Consider the following 22,276-nt stretch of genomic DNA (forward strand, 5'->3'; position numbering starts at 1 on the left):
TTACCGGAAACCTGCGCCGCCGAGACCCGTGGTTACTATATCCAATGCATGAGAGGCCTTCTTACAAAATCGTGATTAAAGAAATCATTTGCATATCCAAAGGATTCTGTAAACTAACTTCCATATTGACTTTTGTGACACAAAATTGACTTCTGTGATACAAAAATAACTTATGTGACACAAAAATGAATTTTGTGTTAAATTTTCACTTCTGTCTCATAAAAATGAATTTGTGCAAAAGTGATTTTATTATGGCAAAAAAACACAAAATTTAATTTTGTTGTAAAGTTTCTCAGTTCTGTATGCAAACTACTTCAAAGAATCCAAATTAAACTAATCTGCAAACAAAATTGACTTGAAATTTCTTACCCAATATTCAGATTTATTAACTAAAGTAAAGTATGTGATACAAAAATGAATTTGTCATGACAAAAGTAACTTAATTTTGTGCACTGAAATATTACCTTGTATGACAAAACCTAAATTTGTAGTATGTTATAATTTTTTTTAATCTGAACTCCTTTTAGTTAAACAAAACTCACTTTTTCCGTACAAAATTGAGTTTTGAGTATGAAACCACAAGAGTCCCATTCGGCGCTACGTAGTTCTTTATCTATTTCACAAAGTCTCTGTTCGGAAATGCTGCTTTCAAATTACAAAAGGGTGATCAGCTTTTCGTATAAACTTATACTGTGTAGGTCAGATGATCACGTACATTAGTTTCTTCTATACATTGAAAACATATAAATCTCACCACAAGAACTGCACTGAATATTATTCACTTCTTGATCCACTTTCCAATCCAATTGTACATATAGAACAGTTATCTAACAACAACAAATCATCTTTACCTATTAGAACAGCATTTTTTCGTATCAAAAACCGTCAGTTATCTGTTCCTTAATCCACATGACCTGACAGCAGTTACCCAACGTTCAGGGCTTGAACTGTCTCCAAGATAACTTATAAGTTATCACAATCTAGGCATTCCCACACGTGTATAATGTCATGTAACTGCGGTTATGTAGCGGTATTGTTCAGCACATAGCTAGAGTCGAGTTAATAATGCCATCTATGATCATGTTCTGTGACAAAGAAAAAAGATCATACTTCACTGTGAATATGAATTGTTATACTTTTCAAGCACTGGGCCTTGTTTAATCAAGGTACTTTTTTGAAAAAATATGAGTGTATACTCAAGTAACATGACTGTTTAATCTTCAGTCATATTCAGACATTGATTCAAAATTAGTTTTCTCCTAATTCGTTATACAATTTTATTAATAGAAGAGCGTAGTAAATTTCCTTGATTTATATATAAAAAAAAACATATACACGTAAATGTAGTTTGAACTGTTATACCTTAAGCAGATTGGTTAAGTGAAGGGTGTTTGAAATATGGCGGTCCTAAGCGATTGACTTATTAACGTTAACAATTGTTATTTTCTTTTTAGTGGAATCACATTTCCCTCCTTAACTTTATACAAATTAGACAAATTATGCACCGACCATTTATACTGAGGAGGGGTGGTGGTTGGGTGAGTGACTGGAATTATTTTGAAAAAGAGCATTTTTTTGCTCAGCCATAGGCAGAAAAAAAGTTATGATTCTATATTTCCCCATTACTTAAGAATGTAGATTTTCAAATATTATATTTTAACATTGCTGCTGTTGAAATACATTTTTCTTTCTTAAAAAATTTTTCTAACTCAACATAAAATCCCAGCCCCCCCCCCTTTAAAAAAAAATGGAAAAGGACTGTGCCTTAGACAAACCATCTTTATTCTAGATATCATTCTTTGTCAGTTAATAATGCACGATATTGTTCTTTTTAGATTTAGAAATGAATCCAGCAGTTCCTTAGGCATTTGAAGAGATTATTGAAAGGACGTGTTCCTTGCATTGAGGTTAATCAACAATAATGGAGGAAGACGAACAAATGTATGTCCTCATTATATTCCAAGCAATAGCTACAGATTTGTCAGGACTTCTAAGGGAAGTTCTCCGGCCACTATTTCATAAAACCCAATTGACTGATTTTATCAAAGCGAGACGGATACGACTGCCACCACGATGCTTTACTACAGACACCTCAGACCTCAGATCACTAGATGACCTTGACATAACTAGTTTGGTAGACCTATTGAAATTAATCCCAGAGCTTCGACATTTATATCTTGATTTTGATAAATTGAGAAGGCTTAGAAATGAGATATGCCATTTGCCTAACATCAAGATATCCGAAGGCCAGTTCAACCAATGGTTTGGAGAATGCTGTCGGATAGCAAATGTCATTGAGGATCACCTCAAGAAACCACGTACAGTGTCGGAGAAACTCATTAACTTTCGAAACAGTCAGCTTTCATTTAGAGGTATATCAAAAGTAATAAGTTAAAAAGTGCTTACGGTCGTTTACAAATTTCACATGCCTTTCATTTTAGCCACGATGAATGAATCATAAATGTAGCCTTCACTTTATTTTTGCAACAACATATCTTATTCATCTGAAAACGATTTTAAAGTTCAGTCTTGATCACCAAGCATTTGTAATACATCATTTGGAACAGAAAATAATAATATATATTTTTTTTCAGGTACAACATGCGATCAAACATGTCACAATGAAGTAGATTTAAACATTAGATCCATAGAAACAAAACTGTACAATTTACAACAAAAGGTACGGATGTACATTTTTTAGTTATATCTGCATGCATATTGTATACACCCGTCATGAATCTAACTGGGATAATGTATCGATAGTGTCATGGAATGATTTTTGGATCCTGCACACAATAGTTTGTAAATACAATAACACCATAATCGATAACTAACACAGCGGTTAAATAGAGGATCAATTTTGAGAATACGCACTCTTTCCTAAACAAAAAACTAATGAGATAAAAGTGAACCTTAGTGCATCTTTGAAGCAATGTCTATGTACTTTATAGTGCATATCAAGGATAGAAAGAAATTTGACGCATGCACTGCAGACTATGTTGGCATTTTTATTACTTTCATTATCTTATATTGTCAAAAAAAAATTCGTATCATTTTACTATGCTATACTTCCACTTCTATTTGTGTCAAGAGTGTCAAACTAAAAATTGTTATCAGGAGTCATCCAGACAGTATATATGCAATTTATTTTTTTTTCTATTGTAACAAGTGTGGACACAGATTGGTATTGCCCGAGGGGCAAGTATGGACGCTGACTGGTATTGCCCGAAGAGCAAATTTGATTGAACATACATACGTTTTGCCTTGAATGTGTTTACATCGTCTAGAAAACTCCTCCATTTATTGATATCAATAATTGAATTATGCGTATGTTGATAAATATCCATTAACATATGTTACCAAACATCTATATGGGGAACAAATTCCACAATGGCTTACCATAACCAAAGTTCAAGTCATATACATATAACAATGCTTCTTTCTTGAAGGTGTACTTGCATGAATGTGTTGAACTTGATATGTCATGTTAAGGATTGACCATTTCACTTTATGTACGTTACATGTAGCTTGATAAAATTCTGGACTCGCAGAACAGTTCTCTATCAAAATAAAATAAAGTTGCAGAACTGTAAAGTTTTCCAACTAACAGTCTTCTACTGAACAGAAAACATTCAAAATTCTTATGAATCAAAATTACATTACCGATATATGAAGGACTTTAAGGCTAAATCCATCGACACTGGCTCACAGTTAACACTTCAAAATCAATATTTTAACTAAATTTTGTATCAAACAATTTTATGAACTTCTAAATAATGTGAAAAATGTTCCCTATAGTACATATACTTGTTTCAGAACTAACATAATGTGTATGTACATTCAGTATTTCACAACACTGTCATTAACTTTAGAATCACTATTTCATTTAATCATGTAAATCTTCTTCACAATTCAACAAAACTTAGTTATTTTTACGTGTGTAGTATTAATGTCTTGATACTTAATAAAAATCCGCACCCTTTTAACAAATGTTTAAGTATGAATGTGACTAAAATTATATTTTTATGTACATGTACATACTTTACTTTATTGGCATGAAGTCATAAACAAACAAGTACTTTCTTTAAAAAAGATAGCCGACGCAGTAAAATTTCACAAAAGTTTCTACATTTCTTTTAAGAAAATAACACGACACGCAATTGAAATTTTCGTTACAGTTTTTCTCGAACGCAATTTCAAATTTTCGATACCGTTTTTTAGAACGCCACTAAGTTATCAGTGTTTTGCCAATCGGGAAACAATTGTAATCAGGTGACTTGGGTTTCTATAGAAGAGCGTCTTTAAGGTCAAAGGGTAAAAAGTGAAATTCTACCGACTGCGTCGGAAAAATGGTTTAACTGAAAATCATATTAAGAGTTGTCATTTCATGCAGTCTGACATATACATAGATAGCAAAACTAAAAATCGTTGGAGCTCTTCGGGAATGTACTTATACGTACACTGTACTTTGACGTGTACATAATGTCTATAGGTATGATGTAGAGTCCCCAAAACTTCATGTTACAGTAATGGGCAGCTAATTGGACTACCCCAACTCAACAGATTCCTCAATGCCATGTGTTTTGCAATAAAATAGCGTGCCAGACAACCTCTAGCACTCCTGGAGTAATAAATAGACCGTCCTATTAAGCCTGAAAAAGTGTTGTTTCCGGTCACCCTTCCGACCATCCTTCAGACCCCCTATCCAGAATGTTTTATTTGTTATTTTGAAAACAAAAATAATAAAGTCTGCCGATTGTCTTTCAGAAAAAAAAGTAAAAAATAAAGCCATAAATGTTTTTTCTATCCTAGATGGAAAAAAAAGAGAAATATTTGTTGTTTATGTAAAGACACATGTCGTGAGTGTGCTTTTGGTCGTGGATAATACCTTTTGGGATTCGGCACCTGAATTAAATATTTGTTGTTTTGACCACCACCGTCAAAACAAAAAATATCTCAAGCACAGAATCCCAAAAGGGATTAGGCTGTGGACTAAGTCTATTAGTTTTTGCATATTTGGTTCATTTTATTCAAAGTTTGGCGTCACTATGACTTATTCCATTTTAAAAATTTTAAATAAAAATAAATCCCTACCTACCGGCCAGACAAATTTTTAGAACTGTGATCGGAAACATAACATTATTTTTTCGGCCTTGGAGATTTCTCATAAAGTGACTGGCGTCCACCATTAAGTTGACCTACCTTTCTGTCTTACGTGCACTTGGAAATGTTTATTTTATCCCAAAAAGTATTTTGCTGGGTCAAAGATTCAGCAAATGCTACTAATTTCCCCGAATACGTCATGACCCACATTCACGGGTGTGAGTATGCCTGGACTGTGTAAACGCTTCAATGCTCTACACCGTGTTTGAGAGACCCCAAATGACAGGCAAGGGCGTTAAGAAACACCTCTGCCCGTCATGTATTACAAATACCTCATACGAGTGCAAACTGGGTCTAACAGTATTGAGTATATAAGTATAGGAACAGTCAGCTGATGGTCGGTGTCACTCATATCGTGCAAATGATTGGCTAACATTGTGTTACGAAAGATTTTTTGGGATTTTAGTGGTTTATTTTCACAAAGACAATCGAACTATCTGCTCAAAGTAACCATGTCTTACCTTTATAATGCACGAAATGAAGATTGTAACGGATATACAGAAAGTGCTATCATTTTCAACTTGATTGTTATAATGTTATTTAATTAAAATACATATAAGGCCCTCTTTTAACGAAGTTGTTTTTTTTATAGGGAAGCCAAGTTTCCAATTTAGATCTCGAGACGCTTGAAATAGTTAAATGGGATGTGCGATTCTTAAAAGAATCATTACTACGAGCTTTCTCACGGCTAAAAGGACTTGAGAGTAGCATTAACAGGGTAAGCAAAGGAATTACGAGTTATGCCACCATTAAGTCATGTCGATACTATCGTTTTGCTGAAGAAATCTTTGACAATGAAAACTTTGTCACGTTCACAGCTTTCTGATACAATGTCAAAAAGCTGGAATGGTATATGGTCTCAAGACAGTATTTTTTTTCATAGCACAATGTCCTTGGCAGTTTCAATATATCAGATCTGCACTCCACCATTTAGACGTGTTTTTTTTAAACATTTCACTTAGTCACACGTAACATTCTACTAATTAAGTTCCAAAACTGTACTGTTACAGTAAATTCCATCTAAGTCCTTCCAATTGTATGATAAAAGTTTTTTTTATAACCGTTGTCACTCACTGTAAAAATTCCTTCTAAAACTTGGTCAGAGACTGATTACAATCTCTTAAATATGGATCCATTTAAGAATCAGGGAGATCCTAAAAGAAACAGAGGTAGTGTAACATACTAGATGGTTTTCTAATGTACAGGACAAAATGCACCATATATTTTGTTATTTTTAAAACACTTGAAAAATGTAAGCATATTTTTGTCTTACGCTTTTCATACATGTTAACTCCATATTTGAGAAGTGTATGGTGTTTATATAATTTTGAAAACATGTTTTAACGTGTACTTATGTGTACTTAAGTACATGTAGCACTCCAGCAAAGAATCATACAAAATTTGATTTATGGGTGAAAAGCCTACATATTTTTATTTTTGATATTTTGTTTAAATTGCCATTGTAAACAGAAATTAACATTTGATTTTTCATATAACCTACGTTCTTAAGAGATTCAAATTATATAGAATGCGCAGTAGATTTAAAAATTAACTCTGTAAATAACACTCAAATACAATAAAATCTATTTGATTTCAAATGTTGATTATCTCCTAAGAGCAGACAGATTGGAATGAATAATTACACATTTCATAATATAGACCCATAAAACAACTTAATTTCAAAAATAAAAATATGTAGCCTTTTGTGGTGTGTATCACATATTTTTAGATTTTGCATGATTATTACAAAGACAGCTACTTAAACACATATTTCCATGTCGGTCACATATGTTTTGAAACACATAAATATATGCTGTGATTTTTTCCTGTGTACTTCTAGATCCTTACATAGACAAAGAAACATTGTATAAAACTTTAAAAAAAACATGTACATGTGCACACATTTAAAGGGATAAGTATAACAAATATTACATTTGCAGCTTTTTCAAGTGTCATATCAACCAATAACTTCAAACATTTCTGTGAATTTATCCTATAACCACGCCACACATTATCTGCTTTATAACGGACTATACCTTGCAGATCGGACGGACATTACAGCCCGAGGACACAAGATACAGCGATGACCAAACATTTGGTATGAAATAAGAAGATGTATAAATGGTTTAAAGCATGCACGTGTTTTACTGTTTCTCTTGAATAAAATGTTAACAAGCGGATAATTAGATCTCATGTTGAACCACCTTTAACGCACATTTGATCAGGCATATGTGAACTAAAAATTTCTTCAAGAACTTCATTTAGAACTTCGTGGAGTAATATAATACACATGTTTATATCATTACTTGATAAATTTTGATAATTATTACATGTATTTCTATAAATTTGGCCACATAATATAGATACCGTTCCTAATTCAAACATCTTTTTATTATTATTTTAGATCTTCAGGAGGCGTCTTTACCTACCTCCAAAACTCCTGAACATAACAGAGACTTAAACGAAACAGTTTTATACAATCGGGATCAGGTTTTTTGTATACGTTTCATTTTTGCAATTTATAAATTGCTCGAAGTCTGCTTTTCAAGTTGTAGTCTTTTTTAATATGAAGATGTTAATCAGGCGTTTAGGAAAGATGAACATTTCAGCAAAACAGACTTTTATATGCCTGCTTGGATAACTTGAAAAAACCAATAAAACAAAACAAATCCACTTTTATTTAACCTAATGAAATGGGGTAAAAGCATTTAGAATGTTAAGTATGTTAGAAAGTGTGTCATGTTTCTTTGTTAAAATGACTTTTTACATTAAAATTCACATTTTTGTTCTATGAAGGTATTGATGAATTGTAACTAAGATTGGAGTAGCTTTGATTTTTTTCTAAACAATATAATTTCACCAATTTTTGTTTCGCTTTTCATGTACAGGTGCCTGGTAACGTAAAAAGAAACTTACAAAGCCGGGGTAGGAGACATTTGAAAAATGAGACCTGGACAAGGTAGCAAAGATCATACTATCTTTTTACGTCAATTGAACAAAAATCTACATAATGAATGAACATAAACTGTAGAGTGATGCACACTAATAGTAACATCCCCGAGTACAAGCATGTGTTATAAAATCTTAGAGAATCTCTACATGTAAATTGCAATGCAACCAGCGAACATCCCGAGATTTCACAAATATACCTGATAATCAATGTCGGCCATTGGGTTGAAACTGTTCATCTAAAAAACCAAATGATTGTTCTTTGAATTTGAAAAAAAAAGTATTGCATGCATTTATTACCGCATTTTTTTTCATTTTTTTTTCAAAATTTAATTTTTTTGTGATTATTGAGTAAAATCCCACATAAATTTTGTTAAATTAAAGCATGTTTTAATTAGTGTAATTTAAAATCAGTCGCAGTTTTCATTTAAATAAAAAATATGGCGATAATCTGTGAATTTACAGTAAATTTAAATTACTGGACACAATCTTTACAAGATATGCTCATTGCATGTTTTTACTACAGAACTCCTGATTCTGATGTGATGTACTTTTCCGGAGATGTTAATCTGAGGTCACAGAGACCCCAAGAACAACAGAAACCATGTTCAGTTGGTATCGACTCGTCAGCTGGGTCGTCGTCGGTAGTTCCGATCGATGATAATGACAATAGTGACATTAGTGAATTTAAGAAACAAGTCGGAAATGTTACAGACACTACTTCAACAAATAATTTTCCTGAAGTAAGAGAGGGACCAATGAAACAAATGACTACGAAAATCACAACATCACCAATTCCAGAACCCTGCAAAAATCTGCGACTTACAAGTACACGAAAGGATAGGAAAAGAAAATATTTGTTACCTAGGCGATCTACTTCGATTGATAGCAAACAAGTTTTTCCAGTTGCGTTTGCTATAAAACGCCCTTCTCCTTTGAACAAAAAGACTTGGGCGAACTCATTACTACTCAGACGCAGTATTTCTGATGGGATGAGTACTAACAACATCTATAGAGATGAATCACAAGCCTGTCGTTATAGATTTAGAATAAACAAAATCCACTTCAAACGCCGCAGGTAAATTGCTAGGATGCTAAATCTGATGCTTTATCTAGTATTTTCCCTATTTTTGCAGTAACTAAAATCTTGTTATTTAGTAATAATATGGATTATATTGTTCTGATAGTATATCTTTTTTTGCACAGTTTTACCCAACTTCACATTTTTATAGAATTAATGAAAATCAAATTCTAAATATAACGATAAAATAAATGAAAAGAAAATTAAGATTCATATAAAAACAAAATCACCCATTTGGGGGAGGGTTTGGGTGTGGGCATACCCCTTGTCAGCTCCTCATGAACTACCAAAGGTTAAAAAAGGTTGTGAAGCTAATACAGTGGTCTTTGCACCTAAACTTTTCAGTTGGATGTTAAGTTGTATCTTCTTTGGTGTTTATTTATCAACTGTTTATTTATTTTGCCTTTTAGGAAGAAATGTACATGTTATGAAGCATTAGGGATAGACATGAGAACCCCGATAACACCAACCAACTGTATATGCAATGGTAAGCTTAAAGTGAAAAAAAACAATCCTAAATTCTTGGACCAAGTAAAAGTTGGTCACGGGAAATAAAATGGGTGGGATAACGTGTTTTGACTGGTACATGTCTGTAGAGACTGCATATTATCATTTCATCTTCAACTTAATTGAATAGATGAATGTAGATCTGTGGCAACCTTTTTCTAAATCATTTTGTCATCAACATCGTCAACAACCAAAATTATTGATATATCGTACCAACACTACAAAAAGACTATGCTTTATAGTATCATTGAAGACCGACTGGTGACCTATAGAAGTTCGTTGCTTGACTTTTGGTAGATGACAATCATACCACATTTCCTATTGCCTATTTGAGTTATGCATAAAAGATGAGGCAATTGTTTACACTCTTTTTTTTTCTTAGTCTGAAATAAACGAAGGGGAACTATGAACACATTTTCGTCAGTAATTATACAGTTGTTTAGCCTTTTTTAAGTCACTAATATTGTTAGCGACTTCTTGCACTCGTAATGTCTATGCTCAATATTCGCATACTGATTTGCATAAATATGTAGTTATACGTCACGTAATGCTGCAGATCCTCGCCGTGTTTACCGCCATAGCGTCATAGTTGTTCTACGCGTGTTCCTTGCTTGTGCGAAAACGGGAAGTTTACATGAAATGATCGGTGAGCTTTGAGCAGTACCCAGTTTCCGATTCACTGGGGCTCTTTACAAGACTATATTGGTCATATACATTAGCACGCCCCGATGTTAAAGAATATTCATTGCCAGCTGCTAAATCTGGTTCCTAAACTGGTTCCCTGGTAAATATCATAAGCGACCCAAAGATCGCTACAACGTACCTCTTTTAAAACATATCATACACACGTCTATGCGGTTTTTTTTTTCTTGTATTAGAACGGGAAGTTTACATTAAAAGATAAAATGATCGCTTAACATTGGATTTATGTAATTATATTACCCAGTTTCCAATTCAAACATTCGTTACTAATGACTATACAAAGGTCATATATATCAATAGGACCGCTATATCTATATATTTTATAACCATTGTCAGTGGTTTAATCTTGTTCCGGATGACTGAAAACATTCGGGGCACCACGGTTACAAATGAATACGCAATCATATCAAAGGAACCAAGATTTTAGCGGAAGTCACCCGATTTAAGAGCATATCGCAGTCGTACCATTTTGGATGCTGAAAGTAAGCCAAAATCAGTGACAGTGAATATTTTACAATTAGCGACTTTGAGGATTTCAGTTCGTCATTATTAGTGTTTTTTTTTTGTTTTATTAGGTGATTTTAATGAGGAACCTGGAAGTGATGTGGCCATTCTTCATTCATCTGCTCCAGAGGACGAGGAGATAGCATTAAAATTTTTGAACATTTTAGTGAACATAAAACCTAAACTCAAAATTGAAACACAAAGCACAATATTATTACCTGGACGATGCATATTTGATGTTCGTCCTCTTCATAAATTTAGACAAATTTTGGTTTTAATAACTCCATACTATTATACTGAATACGCATACATATTAAGACGTCAAATTAAAACGCTGGTTTATATGAATTGCTGGTCGATTATACCTGTTTATATGGAAAATGTGAAACGGTTACCGGTGGAATTCATTTCAGCTTACAATGACATTAAATTCTACAAAACTCTAAACTTTTGCCAACCCAATAATTTGGAAATTTCTCCAACTATTATAAAATCAATAAAAAAATCGCTGAATGAGAACTTTATACGCACAGCACCACCAAACAGTATATATTTTTGAGGAAGTCAAGTAATTTCTGTTTTGATAGAAAGATTGCATTCATTTGCCTGGACGGAAACTAAAAAGTTGAAATGTTGACAAATATTTGTAATTTCTACATTTTAATGACTGTGTTAGATTTTTAAGCATTCCGTTGATTACTAGATTAAAGCTTTTTATGAAGAATATGTGCTGATTATTATTATTATTAACTTAAACCAAGTATACATACATGTACATGTATATTGCCGGAAAATATCTAAATTTATTTGACGAGCTTTAGGAACAGCCAGATCGCAAGGGTTCACCGAGCTAATCTGAGACTTTTCGAAGCGAGTACAATATAATATATATTGTTATTTTCGGCAATGTCCATATATTATTTTTATCCTGCAACCACATTTTCTAAATAAATAACACGCAAAATTGTCTAAAATAGTTTTTTAGCAATCTTTTGAGCGCAGCAATCGGCGAGGGCACCATTTAAACCTGTTACCCCTTTCCTGTTTTTGATGTAAAGCTTTGCCTTATTCGACACAGTTTTAAGCTTGGTTGCGGGATGAAATACACGATCTGACATGTGCCAAGTAAGATCTGACACCAAACCATTTCACTTTTATGGAGGGTAGAGTAATATTTGATTATAATAAGATTGAAACTCTTTTCCCTGAAGTTAACTAACTTTTTTAAGGGTTTACATCTACCTGAAATAATATTACTACATGTATTCCATATACGTATTTGTCTTTAAACGTCTTGTTGATGCGCAAGTTTGAAAGGATGGGTTTACCAATAAGTATAGGTCTGTGTAAGAATGAAGCATAATGTATAAAATTTGAAACATGATTGTTAAATACTCAATGATCCAATCAAACAATTTCATAAATAATGACCCTTTTACAGGTACAAAATGTATTTGTCATCAAACGATCTATACCCATTTGAATAAATCTTAAAGAGATTAAAACACGTTGTTCCCCAAGAGTGTGGCAGATCTCAAAAGTGAAATTTCTCAGAGTGACTGGTGTTTTTTTGTTGTCTTTTTTGACCGTCATGTTTCGATCACTGCCTGATTCTTACACATATACCTGTTATGTAAATGTATTGCTTGATGAAATAACTGAAAATGTATTGCCACCTAAAACAATTGCAACCGATTTAAATCTTAGTCTCTTAAAACTGACGCATACTTCATTTATATTTTATTATTTTACATGGATGTAGTATAAATGCTGTGACAATGCTTGCAATCTATGCATGTCGTATTCACCCGATAACACTGCTATATCGGTTCTGCTTTGAGAAAACAACTATTTGATTTTTTTTATTTGCGAATCTCATTTGAAATATTTGTAATTATCACAGATCAGGAGTATTATACAGATCTTCGAATATCATGGTATAAATTGAAAGTAAATATTACAGAAATTTAAACACAAAATTAGATATAGACACCGTTGGATATGTCTTCTAGGGCTCACACTGGGTTCAGGACATTTGTATAATATAAATCAAGTTACTGGGTAGAATAAAAACAATACATATGTATTTATGTAGTCACATCATATATATGTTTGTCAGCTTCGATACGAATCTGGTGTTGGCTAGACACGTTCCACGATCATGTCCTTCTTAAAAATAATATCAATTCCAATCTACTCATTCATAAATAAAACATCACAAAAAGGGCGTATGACGTCTGCGCCGATTTGATATATTTCCATCCTTTCACTTGCGCCGATTTTATTTTTTGCACTTGCACCAATAAGATAAAGAATATCTTGAAAATAAACTTTATGTCACTGTACCTATAATGAAATTTAAAAAAAATGGCGCAAGTGAAAGAAAAGAAATAGCGCAAGAGTAATGCATATCGACGCAAATGTAAAACGCCGCACAAAAATAGGAGAGCGACAAAACTATATTGTGTATCAATGAGCTAACATTAACGTGATGGTTATCATCCTCCCAAGTCAGGGTTTTGAGTCCACCCTCGCTCCCTCAAACCCCTGATATCATTCATTCATATTTAGCGGGTATCGTCCAACGCCATCTAGTGAGTTACCTAAATTTAACCCGGATCCAAAATCCAATCAAATCACTCGTCATAGAAACTCTTCGATATAACTTACAAAATGGCTACATACACTTAACGTCATTTTTTTCGCTAAAGACTCAGCGAATCTACAGTTGTCATTTTTTGGTCATATTGAATCATTTGTGACATCTTACAACTATCAGTTACTCGTATCATTGTTTACCTTTCAACAGACATTTTATGTCAAATCAATTTTCATTGGTGCTTCGCACCCGGGGAAGCAACCAATCGGAATTGGCTGGACGATACCCGCTAAATATGAATGAGTGATGTCAGGGGTTTGAGGAAGCGAGGGTGGACTCAATACCCTGACTTGGGAGGATGGATGGTTATAAGCCTTCTAAAAACAATCGCCCTTACCGAGAAGTTACAAGTATAAGAAGGGATCATTTTAGCCAAGTTTCAATTGACGAAGTACCGATGTGAACATCCCATATATAATAACCATAACAATTATGCTGCCGCGTAAAACTAAAAAAAGTAAAATAAGAAATAACACAATGTATCTCCACCCTACAAAGGTGTAATTACAATTTAAGAAATACAAAGCACTGTATTTGAAGACCATTTCATTGTACCATAAATACTAGAATGCTTCAGAATCCTTCAAATTAGGACTACAATTTTAAAGAAAGACTTTCGTTTTTTTCTTTGAAAAGTGTTTGCGAATCGCATATAAAGCGTTGTACTGCGTTGTGCAGTTACTTAATATCATTTTTTTTTTTTGTTTTTTGTTTTACCATCGTGTATCAAAGTTTTCATTTTGTTTTTAAAGAATATGATTGTCATGGAGGTAAGAAGATATCAAATGGAAAATGAAATGGTTCTAAAACAATATATCTCTGGACCAGTGTTAATACTTTATACACAGTTCTGAAACAATGCAAGCATGCCGAAATTACAATGACATATATTATAGACTGTCATAATTTCATCTTTGAATGAAAAAATGTACATGTTTTATCATATGCTTATCATACTCGTAACAAGTACAGTGGTTAACATTTTTAGTGATGGTTATGTGTTGGTTAACTCTGAAAATGACTTTTATACATGTCTATTCAGAGCCAATGCGCGCAATAAAAACAAGACATATGCTTCATTTCTTGTTGCATGATACTAAAATATGATGAAAGGCCACTAAAACCTTTCAATGCAATGCGGAGTTATTTTAGCATACTCCCTAACCAACACAGGATCAACAATAAATACAGTTTAGGTAAAGTTCTAGCACATGCGTTGCACGCTCTTTTGTCACATGACAGAATGCATCCTGTATATGGAACTCCTTCAAATTTAAACATGCCACACATGTTGTCTAGGGTATGAATTGCACAGTAGCGGATTACAGTTTCCGTCCCGTCTATTCCTAAAATAAAAGCAGAGTATCCATTTATGATTGCTCTTTAATAAAAGATTCTTATACAAGGCAATGTTGGTGTATAATGGCCATATTGGTTATTCTATTTATTGGCCATAAATAGGCATACCAAGGCGATAACATATGATTTGTCAAGAGTGGGCTCTACCGGAAGCAGTTGAAGCGAGACAAAACCTTTTCGCTATTGTGACAACGCAGAGGCAAGACAAATTTTGCGAGTAATATTTGTGTCGGCAGTATCACGATTGGAATCATAACTATATAACTATTATCAGTAGTGTGTATAAGGTGAAGAATCACGGACAAAATACCATAAACAATTAAAAAAAAGCATCCAATTACTAAAATTAAACGACCAGACTATGCGAGGACGCCACCAAAAACTAGAGTATACACCAAGTGCACTGTTGGGTAAACTTTTCTAGAAACATGAAGAAAATTGACAAATCTAAAAACTTGATATAACTTACCGCTAGTTCCTTTCATTTTAATGCAGTATCTGGCAGGAAACAAACCATATCTCCCGTCTATCCCCTGTCTACAGTCCACACTAACATTACTGTATTGAGGATGGAATGGATCTGTACAGGCTTCATTACTATTATTTTTCGATGCACATACATAACAATCAATGGCGGAGGCTGAAACAATTAAATCATAAATAGATTAATTTTATTTTATTAATAGACCATTGATAAATGTAAAAGTTAATTCAAAATGAAATAAAAAGAAATACAAAACCTTCCTTGCAAGTTCCAGTGTTTCTTCAGGCAAGAGAATATTCCGGGGAGTTCTTGCTGGGTGTCTCTGAGTATTCATTTTTTTGTGTCATTCTTCTTGTCATTTCTTGTCAGGTTAGGTTATGACCATTGTGTTTTCTGTCGCTTTTTTGTTTATATATTTTGCCTTTTTTTCATTCGGTACTCTGATTTTTTGAATTTTTAAAATTATCATAATTATATTTTTAAATTGTTGAATTTCGAGAGGGTTTCAAATCTCCAAAACTATTGTATTCATATTTCTGCAATACCGATTGTCCCGATCCACATTTTTTACAATGTTTATTTTTACTTTACCACTAGTTCGACCGTTTTTCGACCATTTCGAGTATAAGATTAACGTATACCTTATTATACAGGACAATCTCCTTCTCATAGCTAGTGCATTTACCAACTTCCTGGTACACTATACGTTTCACTTGATGTTCTATTCAAAGACTTGAAATTTTCTTTTGTACGAGAACTACTGTTATTACGAACACATGATGCTCATTCAGGCGTTTTACAGAGTTGGGATTGTTACTGTTTGTGGCAGACATGTAAATGCTTTAACCCTTTGCACGGGAATTGATTATAATTTATGGTACTGCATCGAGATACTGTTATGTATTTTTGTCTCTCTATCAATCAATATATGAAGACAACAAATGCATCAAGGATGCCATAACTTTCATGTTATCGTAATAATCTAATCTAGACTTAATGCCTCAAAAAGGGAAAACAACCTCAATAGTACATTACGTAAGGGAATTCAACAAAGCAGGGGTTGTTTGAATATTCAATTATGCTACATCGTTCACCGTTAGTAAAAGATGTAGTATTAGAAATCATCTTGGGATAAAGGAAAGATCTCTATTATTTTGCTTCAAAAGGACCATAAAGTATGTTCTGTTATTATATTCAATTCTCTAGAGAAATCACCTGTGATCGTATAACGACAACTGAATGCTAATTAAATCATTTTAAGTTCAAACTATTTCCCAATAGAACCGTTAATTGCCGTATTTAATTAATTGACTTTGTAGAAACGGAAGTCAACATTAAAACACAGATCGTGCATCATAAGGCCAAAAAAATAACTGTGTTTCGGGTTTCCCCGACCGACCCTAATACATTTTTTCTCCAAAATTGACAAAATCGGTAATTTCCGCCAATTTCCGGTACAATGCGGATCTTTTCCGGTAAAACCGACAGTACGTTTAAAACCAGGTCACAATAGCGTTTGAATAGGAGCCTGATTTATATCACGTAAATCCAAGCGTAAATACAATGTACTTATATTTTGTTAAAATTCCTACAAAAATAAGTGTATTGTAATAAAAGACATGATTAATAGGTGTGTATATTAAAAATTAAACTTTCTACTTAAAACCAAACACTTTCATGACTTAAACATAATGCTATTTTACTAATATAGGCTCAACTTAAGTTGAGAAAAAATAAAATGAAAATGCCTACCGACCTACCCTATTTTTGGTAGGAATGTAACCCTAAACAGATATATTTAAATTTTCTAGCTTCCACAACTTGACAGTGCATGTCTGAATTCTGACTTAGCAAAGAAATTTCACATGTACACCATGTATAAATAAATTGAAAAAAAAACTAAGCGAGCAAGCTCATATACTGGATCCAAAGGATTAATGTGAAAATCAATCGAATTCATGCAAGCTTCTATGATATCAACACTTCACCAAATATAACGAAACTACACGACCCGACAAAGCCATCAATTTAACCTATGTCAATTTAACACGACACAAGCTGTACAGTTATGGTATTAACTATAAATGACAATGAAATCATAGTCGGATCTGATTGACGTAAAGTTAGAACTGATAAATGTTACACTGTATCTTGAAAGTGGAAGACTAACCCCAAAAATGTAAAATTGAATATACTTTCAGGTTATTCGATAGTTATTTAATGGTTGCATGAAATTGTAAATAATCTACCAGCTTAAAGAGAAAGGCACAAAAATTATCCTGTGACGAAATCTGTTTAAATGCCCGTCCGTCAACCATATTGATTGCTAACCTCGTACAAAACCCTATTGATCAGTTATAAACTCTTGAGTAGTGAAATATGAAAACGTTGTTTAATAGAAATATATGCATTGGAAAAAAAATCACATACGTCAGCCAGCTGTTGTGAAGTTTTTTCTCCTTCTCTGAATGTTAACGAAATTCTAAGGCGTCTGGCTTAGAAGCGATATTCATGAAATTGCACAAAACAAAAGGAAAAAGAATGCGATTTATAGAAGACAGTTTATGTAAGGTTGGAAGGAATAAGTTTGGTGGTTTAGAGAGGACAGTTAATGTGAGACAGAGGGGTGACAGTCGCATGCTTTCGGAAACACTTTATTCTAATTTATGTGAAAAATTATATGGTCTTGGTAAAAAAAAAACCATAAAACTCGTGACATTTTGTTTTCTGGTTAAAGAAACTGAGCAAAATTTTAGAATTAAACACCATCACTCTGTCAGATCGTTATTGTTTTACTATATCAATGATGTCTTTCTATGAACAAGACATGATAGTTCTCAGTGTCAGACCTTCGTGATCAATAGACATACAGTAAAACAAAATCATCAAATTCTTGCCTTAATTACCATAAAAATCCATTCATTGGTAATAGAATCAATAAACACGGGCTGAAAAATGTGCCAACAATGATTTTTATAAACGTCATATGAAGCTTATATATTGATAATGGCAACGAACGAAAACAAAATCAATTATGCAAATTTAAACAACAACAAAACATAAACAAAAAATACATAAATACATAAATACGATGAAGATTTCGGACGACGTTTAATTTAATCTCTGAATAGCGTCTGACATTCGAAACTCACTCTAGAAAGAGAGAAACAAAGATGAAAAAGCCAGCTAAATTTTGTTTCAGATAAAAAAAATGGTACGAATAATGATTAATTCTTTAACGTATGATCCTAACAGGACATTACATAGTGTATATTTGTAACATCTGCGAATAATATTTGTTTTTCAGTGTATAATCGCTTTTATTTCATTTTTGTTTATCCACAAAAAAAATGTACATTTGATCCAGCTGTGTTCATATCCTTCCATGACTGGATGTTTGAGATGAGATTTAAGCATTGTTAGTAATTGGAAACTTTCCATGGTTAATCAATTAATACCATTTTCAAAACTCAATTAAGTATACTTCAGAATGGAATATAATCGAACAGTTATTAAAATCTAGAAGATAAAAGCCTTTAGTATTGAGTTTCATAGGAGCATATCTCCGGAACTTGGTCGTAAGAGTTCTAGGTGCTGAAATGCCAATGATTAAAAATACTGACAAACAACAGAAAACTGGTGGAAAAGAAGCAGGTTGCTAGAAAATGTTTATTTATGGTAGTGAAAACGTAATTCAGTCACACATACGTTTAGCCTTTTTCATTTCAGTGGCAGGTCAGATCCAGAGAGGGAGTTCCAGGCTTGTACCTCAAAATGCACGTAATAAAAAGGTCGGTTCCACCCCGGAACCCAACCAAATCCCCCAATCTGCCATGCACTGGATTTCATACGAATTCACGTGAACTCAGTAGAAGAAATTATAGAAATTAACTCGACATCCACGTGCCATAATTTTCCATGTTCAATTTTTCTATATAGGTATGATGTAACAAATTATCTACATACTTGATTAAAATATAAAGCAATACGAAATGAATGTGGCATGTCATATTTAATTTGGTGCTAGAGCTGTACATTTAAAAATATTGCCATATTACCCTTGCTATGTGTTGCCCTCATAATATGTAAACTGTGTCACTCGATGCAGAGCAGAAACTAGCACGTTTTACATGTTTTTTTCATTTTTGATAGAAAAAGAATCGGTGCTTTTCTGCATCAAACTATATGTACCAGTTACAGTACCTTATCGACACATAAATCGACGTCTGACAGCTTAGATCTAAATGAAAGTGGGTAATAACTCCTTGAAAATCCTCCCTTATACAAATCATATACGATATTTTCAGCATGTTTGGCTTAAATGTATTAATTAACTATAAATAATATCAAGATCTCAACTTCTTAATACCTTTTTTGTCGGTAAGTGGAAAAAAAATAATAACATGAAACCAGTAAATATGCATGAAACAAAGGCTTCGAAATATACACAGCTCTGAGACATTAAAACGTGTCCATGAATTAATTACACACTTACCGAAATCAATTACCATACATCCAATGAACAGAAATAATATTCCATATAGACTTTGTCTCATAGTTGATTAATATCATTTCTAAAGAATAGAATCCTTAGTAAGAAGAATTTTGTTCATTTCTCTTCAGTTCCTCCCATCATAATCAATTTCTGGAATTTAAATATCAACGCAGAGCACGTTACCATTAAAACCTATTTATAAAATCGTACTTTGGCTTCGTTCCTATACAAACAATTAAAAAATGGCGGTAGAATATGTTAGATTTGCCTGTGCACACTCAGAAAAAGATGGCATTAAACTCGACATGTTGATTGCTTCACTAGAGAAATCGATTGTCAGGACATGTTAAACGTATGTTTTGTCAATGGCCATCACAAAATATCTTACTATCGTTTGTGTACATATTGATCAAGTAGTTTCATTGCATAATTATTCTCTACGATTTTCTTGTGCTTTATGCTTAGCTATGTTTGGCATTGCCTACTGCGGTATTGAATTTAAGTTAATTTTACGTCAGCAAAACATTAAACAAAATGATTACGATACAAAATATGTTTCTAACTCAAATTCATCATAACTATTGTATATGACGTTTTTTTGTACCTGACACGTATTACAAAGGAGGGGGAAAAGAAAAAAAGAAAAGAGGATGAACAACTAGCATATCGATCAAATCATGAAGCACCTACGGCTCTATCATTTTAAAACATGGCCAAATATTCAAATATAATTACTATTATGAAAAAACAATATCCCCAGAGTACAGACTGACACTATTCATAAGAAATGCATTATCGAAATTCTTATGCCATCGTCTATAAACAAAGTTTCATTTTTTATTGTGATCTTCGGGCTTCCGATGTCACGAGGCGGTAACCGTAATAAAAACACACGATACAGTGTGTGATAGATCAGGATGGTTTCGGGGGTTATACTTTCCTTTTGTTCAAATTTAAGTTTCGCAAAAAATGAGCGGCAAATATTAAAGTAGTAGCCTGGAACATGGAGTATAGTCACTACCTGAAGCCTCTTTCTTCATACAAGTTTCTTGATCAGAACCACTGCCCCTTTTCATGTAAATATATGGATCCGCCAAGCCCTGAATGAAATATCCGGACAGCTCTTCCAGTTGGCATGCAGCATTGCTCTTTTTCATTTCTATGAAATATGACTACTTATAATCTTGAAGGATTTTCATTTTTAGCTAAACATCAAACAGTTTATTATGCGTCTAAGAATATGGCACTTGTATCGACATATTGAATATAATGAACGATTGGTTTCATTCGAGTAAATGCAAAGTAATTAACAGGTACTGATGCTTGTTAGAAGTCAACTATTTTTAATTGGATCGTTGTTAATACAAACCAAATTAATTAGCGTAATTAGTTCACAATAAAAGCAGTTTATTGGATTTGTTTATTGGCGTATTTTAGTGTAGAATTAGCCTTGTCTCTCCAATACAAAGATTTAAATTTGGGGTGTTTTTATTCCTGAAATCTTGATTTTTCACAAATTCTACCTTAAAAATTGTTTTGCCTGCTCTGCATTTTATTCTATTGAATGTCCGTCTAAACACCGAAAAGACAGGTCTTAGTGCATTAAGACCAATAATACTATGCTTTTCTGAAATATAAGTATCACCACTGAATTAGGTATCTAAAAAAGCATATTTTGCACCTTATTATATATAGAAATAGTCATTGAATAGTTAGATATTTAGTCATTTGTGCGAAGTTCTCCCGGCACGTGCCAAGAATATTCCCGTGTTTTAATAATTCGTTACCCAGTATAAATAACATATAATTAAGAATGGAATTTAACACTCTACACGTTGAAGTATTATACTCCCAAACATTGAGAGACTAGAGTGGGGAAACGCTCTCGGACCCACGTGAGGTCTGGGAGTAGGCCAGAGCGTCAACACAGCAGCCCAGTCGCTAGTAGGACATACTCTGACCTAGTCCTTCTGTCAGGTAACACCAGTTAATTCTACTAACCCACTAAAATCGACCGTGAGAGGCCTGTATTGGTATTCAAGGTCGTTAAAACCCCAAATCATCAATAGAATTTATAAGTGATTTTAGGGTTGAAATTATAAAGTTACTAGTAATTTTGTTGTTGTTTTTTTAGTGTTTTTCTTGGTTTGTTTGTTTTTTCTATAAAGAGGAAATCGAATCATTGACTTTTTGAAAATAGATAAAAAAAAACATTCAAAACATGATAACAAGAAAAGACAGAGTTCTGTCTTGTATTGGGTTTATCATTGTACATGCTGACTCCGCCGATCTTTCCTATGCTATTTGCACGATGTATTTGCTTTGATTTTTTTTTTGCAACTTTGGTTAGTTAGCACTTCGACTGGTTTTACC

At 33.1% G+C, this 22,276-nt stretch overlaps 2 protein-coding genes across 5 annotated transcripts in view; one reads left to right on the plus strand and one right to left on the minus strand.

Annotated features, from left to right (window-relative positions):
* The window catches only part of LOC148627649 (uncharacterized), a 25,730-nt gene extending 14,098 nt beyond the window's left edge, over positions 1 to 11,632 (plus strand). For all 4 annotated transcript variants that reach the window (XM_088576626.1, XM_088576598.1, XM_088576607.1 and 1 more), the window contains exons 2-10: positions 1,836 to 2,372; positions 2,595 to 2,680; positions 5,756 to 5,881; positions 7,207 to 7,261; positions 7,568 to 7,653; positions 8,052 to 8,122; positions 8,639 to 9,190; positions 9,604 to 9,680; positions 10,978 to 11,632. In XM_088576626.1, coding sequence (XP_088432752.1) covers positions 1,922 to 2,372; positions 2,595 to 2,680; positions 5,756 to 5,881; positions 7,207 to 7,261; positions 7,568 to 7,653; positions 8,052 to 8,122; positions 8,639 to 9,190; positions 9,604 to 9,680; positions 10,978 to 11,465 — 1,992 coding nt within the window. In that variant the 5' untranslated portion in view covers positions 1,836 to 1,921 and the 3' untranslated portion in view covers positions 11,466 to 11,632. The remainder of the gene's footprint in view (positions 1 to 1,835; positions 2,373 to 2,594; positions 2,681 to 5,755; positions 5,882 to 7,206; positions 7,262 to 7,567; positions 7,654 to 8,051; positions 8,123 to 8,638; positions 9,191 to 9,603; positions 9,681 to 10,977) is intronic.
* Positions 11,633 to 12,753: 1,121 nt separating this feature from the next.
* On the minus strand, positions 12,754 to 20,336 carry LOC148627650 (uncharacterized). The gene is made up of 3 exons (XM_088576633.1): positions 19,904 to 20,336; positions 15,394 to 15,564; positions 12,754 to 14,911 (listed from the first exon to the last, which is right to left on the minus strand). The coding sequence occupies exons 1-3, from the start codon at positions 19,962 to 19,964 to the stop codon at positions 14,709 to 14,711; spliced, it is 435 nt and encodes a 144-aa protein (XP_088432759.1). The 5' UTR covers positions 19,965 to 20,336; the 3' UTR covers positions 12,754 to 14,708.
* Between the last annotated feature and the right edge of the window lie 1,940 nt (positions 20,337 to 22,276).

Source organism: Perna viridis, chromosome 1 (assembly GCF_037379345.1).
Source record: "Perna viridis isolate PV_CMFRI_1.1 ecotype Kerala chromosome 1, ASM3737934v1, whole genome shotgun sequence".
In the NCBI taxonomy this organism is placed as follows: Eukaryota; Metazoa; Mollusca; class Bivalvia; order Mytilida; family Mytilidae; genus Perna; species Perna viridis.